This window comes from Chiloscyllium plagiosum, unplaced genomic scaffold, assembly GCF_037043375.1.
Source record: "Chiloscyllium plagiosum isolate Xiang-an unplaced genomic scaffold, Cpla_swu_hap1 HiC_scaffold_37, whole genome shotgun sequence".
Taxonomy (NCBI): Eukaryota; Metazoa; Chordata; class Chondrichthyes; order Orectolobiformes; family Hemiscylliidae; genus Chiloscyllium; species Chiloscyllium plagiosum.
Genome location: NW_028270175.1, coordinates 28,909,177 through 28,926,674, shown reverse-complemented (window position 1 = coordinate 28,926,674; position 17,498 = coordinate 28,909,177). Strand labels below are relative to the sequence as shown.

Below are 17,498 nucleotides of genomic sequence, written 5' to 3'. Positions count from 1 at the left end.
TTAAACTTTGAGTTTCATTGTAAAACAGGTACCATCGTTTTTCTAATTAGCATTCAGCGTGAAACACATAATGTTCTCTTTCTAGCTTTTAGAACTATTTCAGTCTTTTTGGTTCTGATAACTCTCCTTCATTACATCAATGAAATATCTGTCTACATGTTAAGATTGTTATTAAGCTGAGGAAGCAGATAAACAATCAGTCCCACTAAGGACGTAGCTAGTAAACTTGGAGAAGGGCAGTTGCAACCTTTCTTGCCATTTAACCACTGAATCCTGGCAAGCTGAGTTAATGCCATTGGCCATTTAGTAAATGGATGGCAGATTTTTGCACAAAAAAAGAGAAGGGGAAAAATGTTGAACAGTTCTCTTACAAAGTGAGTCTTTCCCTTGCTATTAGGAAACTGATATCAGGCTGCATACTAATACTATTCTTCTCACTTTGCTGGAGAGCATGAAGAGGAGAGTGAAAGGCAATGAAGTCCCACCCTGACAATATTCCAAAGCTTGCCAAGTTGAAACAGACATTGGTAGCAAATCTTTCACCTTTTTTGAGGACAGTTAGAGTTGATCAACCTTGCGAAAGCTCCCCATATCCCAGCTAAAATAAAGAACTTGTTCTCTTCATTGGAAAACCAGTACAAGTGAGACATAAATTTAGGATTGTTATTAGAATAACAAAATTGGGCGTGGGTGGGGGAGGTGCACAATCAATGTAGATGGAAGGGAGTACACACTTTTTTGTCTGAAAGTCATTATAACATCAATAACATCAATAACATTGAAAAGGGATGTTAAAAATAATAATTTAAAAGAATATTGGAAAAGACCAGGGAAATTGAATCAGTAATAACTACTTTTGAAGAGCACACAGTTATGATAAGCCAGTTGGTCTTCCCCTCTAATCAAAATTTTGTAAACAGCACAATAAAAGAGGCAAACCACGTGATTCCAGGACTGTTGTCTTCATTAATATGAGTGGAGAGAAATCTGTTTCCAAACAGAATGAAATCATTGAATAATACAGTATAGGGGACTTCCTCACCTCTGTTCGAATCTTAAAAGTTATTTCATTTCCTTTTGTGTTGTAGATTCAATTCTCAACCCTTGATATCAGACTGTCATACAATGATGTTCAGCTCTTCCTGGCAATAGTGAAGTCTTTCCCTAAACAAACTACAGCATTATCCACTGTACCTGATTCTGATTCTGTGAATGCCAGCAACAGCTCGGTTCCTTTGGCAGGCAACCCACTGGCAGGATCTGGGAAAAAAGAGACAAGCAAATACCAGATGGATCCTGTACTGGGTAAGTCACTAACAAAAGAGCAAAAGGACAATCATTGATGGGAAGCCTTCAGAAATGAGATAACGAGAATCCAGAGAAAGTATATTCCCATTAGGGTGAAAGGCAAGGCTGGTAGCTATAGGGAATGTTGGATGACTAAAGAAATTGAGGGTTAGGTTAAGAAAAAAAAGGAAGCATATGTCAGGTATAGACAGGATAGATGGAGTGAATCCTTAGAGTACAAAGGAAATAGGAGTAAACTAAAGAGGGAAATCAGGAGGGCAAAAAGGGGACATGAGATAGCTTTGGCAAATAGAATTAAGGAGAATCCAAAGAGGTTTTACAAATACATTAGGAACAAAAGGGTAACTAGGGATAGAATAGGGCCCCTCAGAGGTCAGCAAGGCGGCCTTTGTGTGGAGCCGCAGAAAATGGAGATACTAAATGAGTATCTTGCATCAGTATTTACTGTGGAAAAGGACAGTATAGATATAGACTGTAGGGAAATAGATGGTGACATCTTGCAAAATGTCCAGATTACAGAGGAGGAAGTGCTGGATGTCTTGAAACACATAAAAATGGATAAATCCGTAGGACCTGATCAGGTGTACCCGAGAACTCTGTGGGAAGCTAGCAAAGTGATTGCTGGGCCTCCTGCTGAGATATTTGTATCATCAATAGTTAGAGGTGAGGTGCTGGAAGACTGGAGGTTGGCTAACGTGGTGCCACTGTTTAAGAAGGGTGGTAAGGACAAGCCAGGGAACTATAGACCAGTGAGCCTGACGTCGGTGGTGGGCAAGTTGTTGGAGGGAATTATGAGGGCAGGATGTACATGTATTTGGAAAGGCAAGGACTGATTCGTGATGGACAACGTGGTTTTGTGCGTGGGAAATCATGTCTCACAAACTTGATTGAGATTTTTGAAGAAGTAACAAAGAGGATTGATGAGGGCAGAGCGGTAGATGTGATCTATATGGACTTCAGTAAGGCGTTTGACAAAGTTCCCCATGGGACACTGATTAGCAAGGTTAGATCTCATGTACTACATTGAGAACTAGCCATTTGGATACAGAACTGGCTCAAAGGTAGAAGACAGAGAGTGGTGGTAGACGGTTGTTTTTCAGATTGGAGGCCTGTGACCAGTGGAGTGTCACAAGGGTCGGTGCTGGACCCTCTTCTTTTTGTCATTTACATAAATGATTTGGATGCGAGCATAAGAGGTACAGTTAGTAAGTTTGCAGATGACACCAAAATTGGAAGTGTAGTGGACAGCGAAGGGGGTTACCTCAGATTACAACAGGATCTGGACCAGATGGGCCAATGGGCTGAGAAGTGGCAGATGGAGTTTAATTCAGATAAATGCGAGGTGTTGCATTTCGGGAAAGCAAATCTTAGCAGGACTTATACACTTAATGGTAAGGTCCTAGGGAGTGTTACTGAACAAAGAGACCTTGGAGTGCAGGTTCACAGCTCTTTGAAAGTGGAGTCACAGGTAGATAGGATAGTGAAGAAGGCGTTTGGTATGCTTTCCTTTTTTGGTTACAGTATTGAGTACAGGAGTTGGGAGGTCATGTTGTGGCTGTACAGGACATTGGTTCGGCCACTGTTGGAATATTGGGTGCAATTCTGGTCTCCTTCCTATCAGAAAGATGTTGCGAAACTTGAAAAGAGTTCAGAAAAAATTTACAAGGATGTTGCCAGAGTTGGAGGATTTGAGCTACAGGGAGAGGCTGAATAGGCTGGGGCTGTTTTCCCTGGAGGGTCGGAGGCTGAGGGGTGACGTTATAGAGGTTTACAAAATCATGAGGGGCATGGATAGGGTAAATAGGCAAAGTCTTTTCCCTGGAGTTGTGGAATCCAGAACTAGAGGGAGTAGGTTTAGGGTGAGGGGGCAAAGATGTAAAACAGACCTAAGGGACAACTGTTTCACACAGAGGATGGTACGTGTATGGAATGAGCTGCCACAGGAAGTTATGGAGGCTGCTACAATTGCAACATTTAAGAGGCGTTTGGATGGGTATATGAATAGGGAGGGTTTGGAGGGATATGGGCCGGGTGCTGGCAGGTGGGACTAGATTGGGTTAGGATATCTGGTCGGCATGGACGGGTTGGACCATGCTGTACATTTCTATGACTAACCTGAGGACACCTGCTGAAATATGCAGGTTCTATACAGTAGGCTCTCTCTTTTTAAAAGAAAAAGTGTGTCTTGTAATCAAAACAGGATTTGAGCACATAAACCAGACTGGAACTTTATTGAATTGATGTATTGTAAAAGATATTTTCTTTCAGATAATACATTAAAACAAGGTTCTTGCTGCCCTCTCAAGTGGATGCAAATATTTTGCTGTCCTGATCATCATTGACCTCTTGTCTTATTTCACAAAAAATAGATTAACTATTCACTAATCTCGTTGCTGCTAATGAGACACTGCTGTATGCAAATTGACTATGCTGTTAATTCCTAGTGTTTGTAAACAGTGATATTTGTCCAAAAGAAATTCACTAGCCATATGGGCTACCTGGTTTACAGGAGTGGTATTGTTAATAATTGCAGCTATAATGCATTTAGAAAAGATAGGGGAAAAAGAAGTGGTATAAAAACACGAAAAAACTGCAGATGCTGCAAATCAGAATCAACGACAGACATTGCTCTGGAAAAGCTCAGCAAGTCGGGCAGCATCTGTGGAGAGAAATCAGCATTAATGTTTCAGGTCCAGCAACACTTACTCAGAACTGAGTTCTGTGGAAAGGTCACTGTACCTGAAATATTAACTCTGATTTCTCTCCACGGATGCTGCCAAACATGCCAAGGTTTTCAGCAATTTTTGTTTTTGAAGTGGCTGTCCTAATTAGAGATTGCATTTGCAATAGAAAAAATGGATACACAGAAGATGGGAGCTGGAGTAGACCATTCAGCTTTAAGCTTGCTCCATTATTCATCACCATCAGGGCTGATCGTCCAACTCAACAGCCTAATCCTGCTTTCTCCCCCTAGCCTTTGATCCCATTTGCCCCAAGTGTGCTATATCTAGCTGCCTCTTGAATACGTTTAATGTTTTGGCATCAACCACTTCCTTTGGTAATGAATTTCACAGGCTCACTTCTCGTTAGGTGAAGAAATGTATCCTCATCTCTGTCCTAAATAGTCTATCCCAAATCCTCAGACTGTGACCCCGATTCTGGACATATCCACTATCGGGAACATCCTCCATGTATCTACTCTGTCTAGTCTGGTTAGAATTTTATAAGTCTCTATGAAATCTCCCCTCATTAAATAATTAACATTAAGATAGAAACAGAATCTTCATGGGTTAAGACTAGATTAAATTAAATCCTCAGACTTCTAAGAACAATTTACAGGTTAACAAGTAGAGGAAGGAAAATAGAGCAGGATATATGTAGGCAAATCTATGAGGAAAACATTTTTGACAGTGTGTTCTAGATTTTTGTAAGAAGTTCAAAAAGAGATAAATTACTATTGGGTGTAGTGATGATAAACTAGCCAGAATAGATAGTTAAAAATCAAACCACACCAGGTTATAGTCCAGCAGGTTTATTTGGAAGGACAAGCTTTCGGAGTGCTGCTCCTTCATCAGCTACCTGATGAAGGAGCAGTGCTCTGAAAGCTGGTGCTTCCTATAAAACTGTTGACTATAACCTGGTGTTGTGTGATTTTTAACTTTGTCCACCCGATACCACCTCCTTCACATCAGCTTAGATAGGAGAAGCAAGTGCTGTGGAACAACTAGGCAGTGGAAATCGTAACATAATCATAATATTTTGAAGGTATGAGAGTGGAACTACAGAAGACAAAGTGGAAAACAAAATGACAAATATCAAGTTAGAACTTTGGTAGGAAATATTGTTATAAAGTTCATGAAACAGATCTTCTCATGAATAACAAGAAAAAACTATCCAAGTATTAATGGTGGTGGCCTACTGATATTGTCACTGGGCTAGTAATCCAGAGGCCTGGGCTAATGTTCTGATGACATAGCAGACTGAAATTTGAATTCAGTCAAAATCTGGAATTAAAAAGCTGACCTGATGATGACCATGGAACCATTGTTAATTGTTATAAAAATCCATCTGTTTCATTAATATCCTTCAGGAAAGGAAATTTGACATTGTCACCCTATCTGGCCTACATATGATGCCACATCCACAGTAATGCCATTGTTTCTTAACAATTAGGGATGGGCAACAAATGCCATCCTAGCCAACAATGCCAAAAGCTCATGAACAAAGGCAAAAAATGCAACGGATGTCACTGTAACTGATTTCACCACCAATCTGGAAGATGCATTTTGAGTGATAGCGTTTTTGTGTGTAGAAGTGTCAGTTATTTGGGCAAAACAACTTTTAATGCTGACCTCTGTCTCTTCTGTACCAATTTAGGAAATTTACACTGCATGTTATGAGTTTAAATGTAATGGAAGCTTGATAATTATCGATGATATTGATGAAGTTTTTTTCTAATTCCACTTCTGTTTGAGTCTTACATCAACACAAACAGGAAATGATGTTACTATATGACTACATAACACAATAAAGCTGTCAGTAAGAATGAAAGAAATGACCCCAAAAATCAAACAGAGCCATAAAAAAAAATTTGTGTTCTGTTGACATCAGCAGTAGCAAAAATCATAGAATTTTGGTCAAAGAAGTAATGGAAATGTCTAGAAATGAAATATGTAACGTAATCAGAACAAAAGTCTAAAAGGAAAGCCTTGCTTGATTAATCTTGTTGAAAGCTTTGAAAACATAAAAGAAAGAGTAGACAAGAGTAATGTAGTGTATACTTGCATCTTCAAAGGCCTTTTGTAAGATGCATAACAAAGGATTTATGATTGAGGTCAGAACATGTGATCACAGTTAGTGGACAAGTTCCAGAATGGATAACAAGCTGGCTACAAAACAGAGAGCAATCGTTAAGGGTAATTGTTCAGATTGCCAAATCTGATGTTCTACTAGAATTGCTCCTGGGGCCATTGTTATTCAAAAATTGTATTGATGATTTGTGTTCAGGAATCTAAAATGAAGTGTGTGACGACTACAGGAAATGTTAATAAACTTGCAAAATGAACATGTAATTGGCAAATGAATTTTGACGTAGTTTGAGGTGGGACATTTTGGTGAATAGAATAAGGTGACCACATACTGCTTGGATAGTGAGTGTGTTGATGGAATTGAAGAGCAAAGGTTTTTAGGGCTAAAGATGCACAAATCACTAAAAGCAGAAATGCAGGTTAACGCATTTCTATTTCTATAGGGAAAACGCTGAAAAGCAGAGAGACTTCTTTTTTTTAAAACCTTAGACTGTACTTGAAGTACTGTACACTGTTCTTGCTTTTTTTCTGAAAGAAATGTGAAAGCATTGGAGAAGGGCAATAAGATTTACAGGAACAACATAGAACAGAGATTTACTTGCAGTTGGTTAGACTAGACCTTATTTCTTTGAAAGAAGGGGAGGGTGAGACATGACCTGATTGAAATGTCTTAAGAGTATTGAAAGCGTTCGACACTGTTAAAGCAGATAAAATGTTTCTGCTTGTGGGGAGATCCAAAACTGAAAGCCAAAAGTATAAGTCAGGTTCTAATAAATCCTAGAGCAAATTCAGAAGAAAGAATACAGAACCATATCGAGTCATGGGCATTAAAGCAGTGGCTAAATTTGACTTAAACAATGAACAAATATTGATAAAAACTTTGATACTGAGAAAATAACTCTTTGTTTTAGTATTCTTAATGTTCACATTAAATATTTCATGGCAATTTCGAAAACATTTCACAATAATGCATTTGAACTTTTCCTTCATGATTATATCGATTTTCCCTATCAGGGATTTTTAATTCATAAGGAATGAAATTGCCATTTAATACTGAGATACATGGGTAGTTTTGTATTGTGAATTTACCGCATTAGAAACTGGACTTAAAATGCCATAGCCATCTAATTCAGGGCAACTGAGGGGCTAATTTTTCATTGTATCATTTTGAGCCCGATCTAACCCATGGTGAAAGATAGCTCACTCATCCTATCAAATAATTACATTCTATTTCATAAGGTTTCATGAATATCTCATGATTTCACGAAAGAATGCCTTGCTCATACAAACTGCTGAAATAAACTCCTGTACATAAGGAATACCAGAGTGTCTTAGCACTTGAATGAGTGCCAATCAAGAGGATTTTGTTTTGTTCACTTCGTAATGTACAAATTTAGTCAAATAAGCAGTCAAATTTAAAAGTCCGATAAACATTTTGAATGGAGATTTCAAACTGTTTTAATATAATTAACTTTGTTAAAGACCAATCAAGATGTGTTATCTCAGGACAGATGAACAGTAATTAGAATTGAATGAGAATACACAGACATAACCTACTGCAGGAGCATTGCATTTTATTCCCAATGCATAGTTTTGTTAACAGGAAGGCAGTATTGGAACTTTGCTGGAGGTTTTTCTGTGTGGTCTTTGAATTATATAGATGTTTAATTACAGTGCTTAAATTGTCTCTGACTCTAATGTGGAATGCAGGGATTGTTGACTAATTATACATTGGTTTTGTTGCTTTTTTTTTTGCAGAATTGCAGCTGGATCGACTCCAGGACCTTGGTTTCAGTCTGGAAGATTGTCGCAGAGCACTGCTGCTGTGCAAAGGTAAAGAATACATTGGAGAGATTTTCTATTTCATCTTATAGGATTTAAGCTAGTTTCTCAACATCAATCATCCATTCATGGCTATGCTAGTAGTACTTGTTTTGAAAAGAAATTTGTTCAGAAGCAGAAAGTAAAAATCTAGCTTGTTGATTTTTTTTTGCTGTCTGTACTAATGAATAGTTTATTAAACAACATTTATCAGGGGTTTCTGCCTTTCAGGTTAAGAATTCCAGAAATGTGAAACTAAGACAGACTATTTTGCAGCCTCTCTGAAACATTTCAAAGAGGCAACAAGTCACTGAAAAATCTAACTAAAAATATTGTTCAGCTGACCCTGCTATTTTACTTGGCCAGTACAGAGCCTGTATTGATTAGCCTGTTTGCATAGTGTGTTGAAGCATCAAAACAGCTCTGCCTAAGGGCTGAATAGTTAAAAATGGAATGTAGAAGTGAAATATGCTATTCTATCCTTTCCTTTCATAACCTATCTGCAACCTATAGTCGTGGAATCTTTTCCTTACTGTTTATTCATGGAGAGTATGTATAAATATACTCTCCCATTTCAAAAGATGAATTGAGCAACATACTCATTTATCCTCATAAGACCATAAGACATAGGAGTGGAAGCAAGGCCATGCGGCCCATTGAGTCCACTCCGCCATTTAATCATGGCTGATGGGTGTTTCAATTCGTTTGTACGTACCTGTTTCCTTCTATAGCATTCCCCAATTTATGTCAATAGGTAGGTTTGGCTTATAGTTGAGTGATGATAGTACCTGTTTCAGAGAGGAATTGTGCCAAGCCGATACCTTTCTGGGAGAGCCAAATGGCAGTTGCCTTGAAGCAACTTTGGCAAAGCCTGGGATGCATTCTTCATATTCAAAAAGGGAATGAGACTAGAAACAGTTAACTATAGACCAGTTAGCTTAACATGTTATTGGGAAAATTTAAAAATCTATTGTTAAATATGTAATAGAGCACAGAGAAATACATAATGTAAACAAGCAGAGTCAGCTTGGCTTCAGAAGGGAATATCATGCCTGAGGAATTTATTAGAATTCTTTGAAGTAGTAACAAATAGTATAGATAAAGGGGAAACCAGTAGATGTAATATATCCAGAAGGAGTGTGGTATCACACATAAAGCTGCTTAATATACTAAGAACCTATGGTGTTGTAGTATGCATACAGGCTTGGCGAACTAAAAGAAGCAGAAAGTTAGGATAGAAGAGCATTTGCAGGAGATCAACCTGTAACTAGCGGAGTGGCACACAGAGCAGTACTGAAGCCACAATTACTCAAAATATTAGTAAATATTATATATCCATGTAGTATATACATTAATGACTTAGCTGAAGAAAGTGTATGCACTGTAGTCAAGTTTGCAGATGACACAATAATAAGTGGGAAAGCAAATCATTAGGATGACACAGAACCTGCAGAGAGAGACATATAGGTTGAGTGGATAAACATTTGGCAATTGGAATATAATGTGGAAAAATATGAGGTGATGCATTATGGCTGGAAGAATAGAGGAACTGAATGTTATATAAATGGAGTAAGACTGCAGAAAGCTGCAGTGCAGAAGGAGTTGGAATGCCCTGTACATGGAAAAAAAAAAGGTCAGCAGGTAATAGGGAAGGCAAATGGAATGTTGGCTTCTATTTCAATGCAAATGGAATATAAAAATAGAAAAGTCTTGCTAAAAGTATACAAGTCACCATAGAATCGTAGAGATGTTCAGCAAGGAAACATACCCTTTGGTCCAACTCGTCCATGCCGCTCAGATATCCCAACCCAATCTAGTCCCACTTGCCAGCACCCAGCCCATATCCCTCCAAACCCTTCCTATTTGTATACTCATCCAGATGGTTTTTAAATGCTGCGATTGTTCTAGCCTCCTTCACTTCCTCTGGCAGCTCATTCCATACACATACCAGTTTCTGCGTGAAAAAGTTGCCCTATAGATCCCTTTTATATCTTTCCCTGCTCACTGTAAACCTATGCCCTCAAGTTGTGGACTCCACCATCCCAGGGAAAGGATTTTGTCTATTTATCCTATCCATGCCCCTCATGATTTTAAATGTCGACAAGGTCACCCCTCAGCCTCCGACACTCCAGGGAAAACAGTCCCAGCCTATTCAGCCTCTCCCTATAGCTCAAATCCTCCAACCATGGCAACATCCTTGTAAATCTTTTCTGAACCCTTTCAACTTTCACAACGCAATATTGCACGCAATATTCCAAAAATGGCCGAACCAATGCCATGTACAGCCACTACATGACTCCCAACTCCTGTCCTCAGTACTCTGACCAGTAAAGGAAAGCATACCAAATGTTTTCTTTGCTATCCTATCTCCCTGTGACTCTACTTCCAAGGAGCTATGAACCAGCACTCAGGAGGTCTCTTTGTTCAGCAACACCCCCAGGACCTTACTATTAAGTGTATAAGTCCTGCTAGGATTTGCTTTCCCAAAATGCAGCACCTTGCATTTATCTAAATTAAATTCCATCTGCCACTTCTCAACCTATTGGCCCATCTGATCAAGATCCCTTTGTAATCTGAGGTAACCCTCTTCGCTGTCCACTACACTCCAATTTTGATGTCATCTGCAAACTTACTAACTATGCCTCTTATGCTCACATCCAAATCATTTATATAAATGAGGAAAAGTAGTGGACCCAACACCAATCCTTGTGGCACTCCATTGGTCACAGGCCTCCAGTCTGAAAAACAACCCTCCACCACCACCCTCTGTCTTCTACCTTTGAGCCAGTTCTGTATCCAAATAGCTAGTTCTTGCTGTATTCCGTGAGGTCTAACCTTGCTAACCAGCCTCCCATGTGGAACCTTGTTGAATGTCTTTACTGATGTACATATAGATGAAATCCACCGCTCTGCCCTCATCAAGCCTCTTTGTTACTACTTCAAAAATCTCAATCAAGTTTGTGAGAAATGATTTCCCATGCACAAAGCCATGTTGACTATCCCTAATTAGTCCTTGCCTTTCCAAATACATGTACATCCTGTCACTCAGGATTCCCTCCAACAACTTGTCTACCACCAACGTCAGGCTCACCAGTCTCTCGTTCCCTGGCTTGACCTTAACTACCTTTCCTAAATAGTGGCACCACATTAGCACTTCCTTCTCTGTAATATGGACATTTTTCAAGATGTCGCCATCTATTTCCCTACATTCTATATCTTCCATGTCCTTTTCCACAGTAAACACTGATGCAAAATACTTGTTTAATATCTCCCCCATCTCCTGTGGCTCCACACAAAGGTTACCTTGTTGATCTTTGATCTTGGAGGAACCTGTTTGGGAGAGGTCACAGCACAGAAACAGATAAGTGAGTATTTTTAAGTGTGGCCTTACAATAAGTCTGCAGTAGTGAGTAGAGTGGGTTCTTTCTTGATTATATATTTTATTAAGACATGTCTCTTGATTAAACTTAAAAATTTAAACCATAAGTATTAAGTTAGCTTGGAGCAGTGTTTTGTAGACGAGTAAGACGGTGCTATTTTCTGGGTCTGCAGGTTAAAAGAAGCAATAATGGCCTTTAGTAGAGTGATATGTTCTTCTTGTCGGATGTGGGAGTTCAGGGAGAGTTTACGTGTTACTGAGGATTATATCTGCAATGAATGCCGTTGTTTGCGAATCCTATCAGATCGAATGGATCGGTTGGAGAGACAGTTCGAGGCAATGAGGAATTCACAAGATCAAGGGGATGTGATGGATAGCACTTTTAGGATGGAAGAAAAGTTGTAGATATGGTCATATAGATGGGTTAACTCTAGGCCACTGCAGCAGACAGCTGGAACTGACAACCGGCAGTGGCAGAGACAAATCACTATAAATGCCGGAGGAAACAACACAGAAGCGCTTCACAGGAGGCTCCCAAGCACTGAGGATGTCACCTAGACAGGGGACGAAACGTCTGCAACACCAATTACCATGTCGGCGAACAGAACCACAACAACAAGCACCCAAGCTACAAATCTTCTAACTCCAGGAAAGTTAAGAGAGGTACACATGTAGTGCAGGAGTCTTCTGTGGCTATTCCCATTTCAGACAAGTATGCTGTTTGGAAAATGTAGGGGATGATGGATTCTCAGGGGAATGTAGCACGAGCAGCCAGGTTTCTGGTATCAAGACTGGCTCAATGACAGGTATGTCAGGTTTCAAGAGATCAATTGTGTAGGGGAATCTCTAGTCTGTGGAATCCAGGGAGATAGTGAGGAAAGAGATCAATCTGAGAATGGTACAGTTGAAAAAAAAACAGTCAAACAGTCAGGGCAGACAGGGACAAAGCAGAGAACAATGGAGGACTGATAAACTGCATTTATTTCAATGCAAGAGGCCTAACAGGGAATGCAGGTGAACTAAGGGCATGATTCGGAACATGGGACTGGGATATCATAGCAATTACAGAAACATGGCTTAGGGATGGACAGGACTGGCAGCTTAATATTCCAGGATACAAATGCTATAGGAAAGATAGAAAGGGGGGGCTAGAAGTGGAGGGGGGAGAGGCATTTTTAGTAAGGAATAGCATTACAGCTGTACTGAGGGAGGATATTCCCGGAAATACATCCAGGGAAGTTATTTGGATTGAACTGAGAAATAAGAAAGGGATGGTCACCTTATTTGGAATTGTAATATAGACCCCCAAATAGTCAGCGGGAAATCGAGGAACAAATTTGTAAGGAAATCTCAGTTAACTGTAAGAATAATAGGGTGGTTATGGTAGGGGATTTTAACTTTCCAAACATAAACTGGGACTGCCATGGTGTTAAGGGTTTAGGTGGAGAGGAATTTAAGTGTGTTCAAGAAAATGTTCTGATTCAGTATGTGGATGTACCTACTAGAGAAGGTGCAAAACTTGACCTACTCTTGGGAAATAAGACAGGACAGGTGACTGAGGTGTCAGTGGGGGAGCACTTTAGGGCCAGCGACCATAATTTTATTAGTTTTAAAATAGTAATGGAAAGTGATGGACCAGATCTAAAAGTTGAAGTTCTAAATTGGAGGAAGGCTAATTTTGACGGTAATAGGCAAGAACTTTCAAAAGCTAATTAGGGGCAGATGTTCGCAGGTAAAGGGGTGGCTGAAAAATAGGAAGCCTTCAGAAGTGAGATAACAAGAGTGCAGAAACTGTATGTTCCTGTCAGGGTGAAAGGAAAGGCTGGTAGGTGTAGTGAATGCTGGATGACTAAAGAAATTGAGGTTTTGGTTAAGAAAAAGAAGGAAGCATATGTCAGGTATAGACAGGATAGATCAAGTGAATCGTTAGAAGAGTATAAAGGAAGTAGGAGTATACTTAAGAGGGAAATCAGGAGAGCAGAAAAGGGACATGAGATAGCTTTAGCAAATAGAGTTAAGGAGAATCCAGAGGGTTTTTACAAATATATTAAGGACAAAAGGGTAACTAGGGAGAGAATAGCGCCCCTCAGTTAGACCACACCTAGAATACTGTGAATAGTTTTGATAACCTTATCTTGGGAAAGATGTACTGGCATTGGAAACAGTCTAGAGAAGATTCACTAGTTTGATTTAATGATGAGAATTTGAGTAGGTTGGGCTTGTACTAATTGGAGTTTAGAAGAATTAAGGGCCTTTAAGATTCTTAAGAGTTTAGGAGGGTAGATGCAGAGAGGCTGTTTTTCCCTTCAGGGAGACTCTAGGGCAGGAGGCATAATTTCAGAATAGGGATTACCCATTTATGACACAGATGGGGAGGATTTTTTTTCTCAGAATCTGTAAAATGAATCTGTGGAATTCTTTACTGTAGAGGGTTGTGGAATCTGGGCCGTTAAGTATATTCAAGGTTGAGATAAACAGATTTCCAAATAATCAGGAAATCAAGGGTTCTTAGGGGGAATGTTAGGGATTATGAGCTCAGCCGTGACCTCATTGAGTGACAGAGCAAACCCGACAGGTTGAAAGGCTTACTTCTGCTCTCATGCTTTATGGTCTTATGATTTTTCCACATGCCTCATGGTGTGTAGGTGGGACATAAGCAAAGAGGGAAAGTAGCAAGTTTGCTCCTTCATATAACATTTTTAAAAACTGCTTCATTGCTGAAGTCTAATTTTTAACACTTGTGCAATTCAGACTAAATGTTTCAACAACTGGTGTATACGTTTGTGATGGGATACATTTTGCTTCTGGATCATTAAGCTGGGAATGTGATGAGAATTGGGAAAATTGGTATAATTAATATACAATAGAAAATATGCACTTTGTCAAGGAAATACTAATGGCTGAGTTTGGCATTATAGACCATGAGATTCTATGTTCACTTCCCAGTCTAGACTATGCTATACTGACTTCATCAACGTGACATTAGGGCCAAATCAGCTAGGGTTTATGTTCTTGGTCACGATCCAGTTTTCTCTGTGGAAGTTGCATTAAACATTATTTTTGGCATATTTTGTTTGAACAAATAGATAAATTCTCAAGTAATAAAGCAGCTGATGTCTTTTGCACCTACTAACTTCATTTCTGTTTTATTTCTAACTGTGCAGGTCAACTGAATCAGGCTGCCACCTGGTTATTTAAAAATGCTGATCCAGTGTCAACAAATGGAACCACGTCGAGCAGCAATGACCGTGGAACAGGTGCAGCCTTACTGGTCTCTGGGCTTGAAGTGAAAGCTGAGAGCATCTGTATCTGCTTGATCGATGACTGCATGGATTGTGATGTACCTCTTGCTGAACTTACCTTTTCAAGTAGGTTTCCTACACAAACCACTGATTAAATAGAGCTTCAACTCCATTGTGACCAAGTTGGTAAATCCAATCTAGCAATAGTAGCATAGTGAATGTTATTGGATTGATAATGTGGAGACAGCAGCTGAGGAATTAAGTTAAGTTAATTAAATGCTTTTGGAATTTAAAGAAAACTAATATCAATAGAAGTAACTGCAAAACTGCTATAGTGTCATCATAAAAAAAGTCTTGTATCCTTCAAAGAAGAAAATGTGCCAAACCATGTGATATTGGCTCTTATTTAATGCTTCACGTGGCCTGACAAGTTACTCAGTTTTATTAAACCACTACAGGAAGCAACAATTAAAGTAAAACCAGATGGACAATGCAGTATTAACCTAAAGATGTATCTAGTCTGGTGACCCCTACAAAGTAATTCTAGTTAGCATCCAGAGAATTCCTCTAAAATAGTTAAGCAATAGTCCTACTCATAGAATCCTATCTATCGGGCAGTACTCTGGACTCCTCCCTCACTGTCCATGGCTGTCCTCTCTCATGAACATATCAAGCCAACTACTATTGGTGGTGATAAAATTTGAAGGGAGTGGGCCTGGGAGTTATGAACATCAGGTCCACATCCCATGAGGTTGCATGACCTCAAATCAAACATTGACAAGGAAGCCTTCTGCTGATTATACTCTACTACCCTCACAGCATCAGTAATCTTGCATCTCAATCACAGCTTGGAAAATGTGCTGAATGCAGGAAAAGCAATCTTATACCAATTTGAAACACTCAACGTGATACCAAAAGATAGCTGAACGCATTGGATGTGGGGAAGGTATCTTAGCTGCATGGGTAATGATTTCTGGTCCACAACCAGCATGCCTCGAACCAAGCGACTCCAAAATGACTATAAGCACTGACATCTCTCCAATAAATTGGAAATTTGCCCTAACATGTTCACAAACTACAATCTGGCAAATTCACCACCACCCCTCACCCACCCCACAAGCAAAGTGGTGGAAAACGTCACAGAACTATCAATTGTCACTTTTTTACCAAGAACATGTCATCAGTGCTCAATTTAGGCTCCACTTAATATAGCTTTGTGCCACACATAGATAAAGGAAATGAATTCCAGAGATGGGAATCACTTCTTTTTTCATCAGGACAGCAAAAGCCATCTTTCACCAATTTGATACACTCAATGTGATACCAAAAAATAGCTAAACGCGTTGGTTGTAGGGAAGGTATCTTAGCTGTATGGGTAATGATTTCTGGACCAAGTGCTGCATCAAGATATTATGAATTAGAGAAAATTCTCCACTAGCTGTTGACTGCTTGGCACCAAAAAAAAGGTTGTGCATGTTAGAAGCCAGTCATGTCAGTCCCAACACGTTGTCAGAGTTCTTCAGGACATCAGAGCTGAAAATGTGTTGCTGGAAAAGCGCAGCAGGTCAGGCAGCATCCAAGGAGCAGGAGAATCGACGTTTCGGGCATAAGCCCTTCTTCAGGAATGAGGAAAGTGTGTCCAGCAGGCTAAGATAAAAGGTAGGGAGGAGGGACTTGGGGAGGGGCGTTGGAAATGCGATAGGTGGAGGGAGGTCAAGGTGAGGGTGATAGGCCGGAGTGGGGGTGGGCGCGGAGAGGTCAGGAAGAAGATTGCAGGTTAGGAAGGCAGTGCTGAGTTCGAGGGATTTGACTGAGGCAAGGTGGGGGGAGGGGAAATGAGGAAACTGGAGAAATCTGAGTTCTTTTGGTTGAAGGCGCACCGACCTTTACACCGCTGAGGCGGCGCACCAACCTTTACACCGTTGAGGCTAAACGCCAGCTCGCGGACACCTCCTCCTACTGCCCCCTTGACCATGACCCCACCACCAAACCATCATCTCCCAGACCATCCATAACCTCATCACCTCGGGGGATCTCCCATCCACCGCCTCCAACCTCATAGTCCCACAACCCCACACCGCCCATTTCTACCTCCTGCCCAAAATCCACAAACCTGACTGCCCCAACCAACCCATTGTCTCAGCCTGCTCCTGCCCCACCAAACTCATCTCTGCATACCTCGACACGGTCCTTAGTCCAAGAACTCCCCACCTACTTTCGGGACACCACCCACGCCCTCCACCTCCTCCATGATTTTCGCTTCCCCGGTCCCCAACGCCTTATCTTCACCATGGACATCCAGTCCCTGTACACCTCTATCCCCCATCACGAAGGACTCAAAGCCCTCCGCTTCTTCCTTTCCCACCGTACCAACCAGTACCCTTCCACTGACACCCTCCTTCGACTGACTGAACTGGTCCTCACCCTGAACAACTTCTCTTTCCAATTCTCCCACTTCCTCCAAACCAAAGGAGTAGCCATGGGCACCCGCATGGGCCCCAGCTATGCCTGTCTCTTCGTAGGATATGTGGAACAGTCCATCTTCTGCAGCTACACTGGCACCACCCCCCACCTTTTCCTCCGCTACATCGATGACTGTATCGGCGCTGCCTCGTGCTCCCACGAGGAGGTTGAATAGTTCATTCACTTTACCAACACCTTCCACCCCGACCTCAACTTCATCTGGACCGTCTCAGACTCCTCCCTCCCCTTCCTAGACCTTTCTATTTCTATCTCGAGCGACCGAATCAACACGGACATTTACTATAAACCGACCGACTCCCACAGCTACCTAGACTACTCCTCCTCCCACTCTGCCCCCTGTAAAAACACCATCCCATTCTCCCAATTCCTTCGTCTCCGCTGCATCTGCTCCCAGGAGGACCAGTTCCAATACTGTACAACTCAGATGGCCTCCTTCTTCAAAGACCGCAATTTCCC

At 40.7% G+C, this 17,498-nt stretch overlaps 1 protein-coding gene across 10 annotated transcripts in view; it reads left to right on the top strand.

The window, feature by feature from the left end:
• The window catches only part of vps13d (vacuolar protein sorting 13 homolog D), a 314,700-nt gene that overhangs the window by 126,915 nt on the left and 170,287 nt on the right, over positions 1-17,498 (top strand). For all 10 annotated transcript variants that reach the window (XM_087980553.1, XM_043675642.2, XM_087980550.1 and 7 more), the window contains 3 exons: positions 1,089-1,305; positions 7,875-7,949; positions 14,481-14,684. In XM_087980553.1, the coding sequence (XP_087836679.1) occupies positions 1,089-1,305; positions 7,875-7,949; positions 14,481-14,684 (496 nt within the window). The remainder of the gene's footprint in view (positions 1-1,088; positions 1,306-7,874; positions 7,950-14,480; positions 14,685-17,498) is intronic.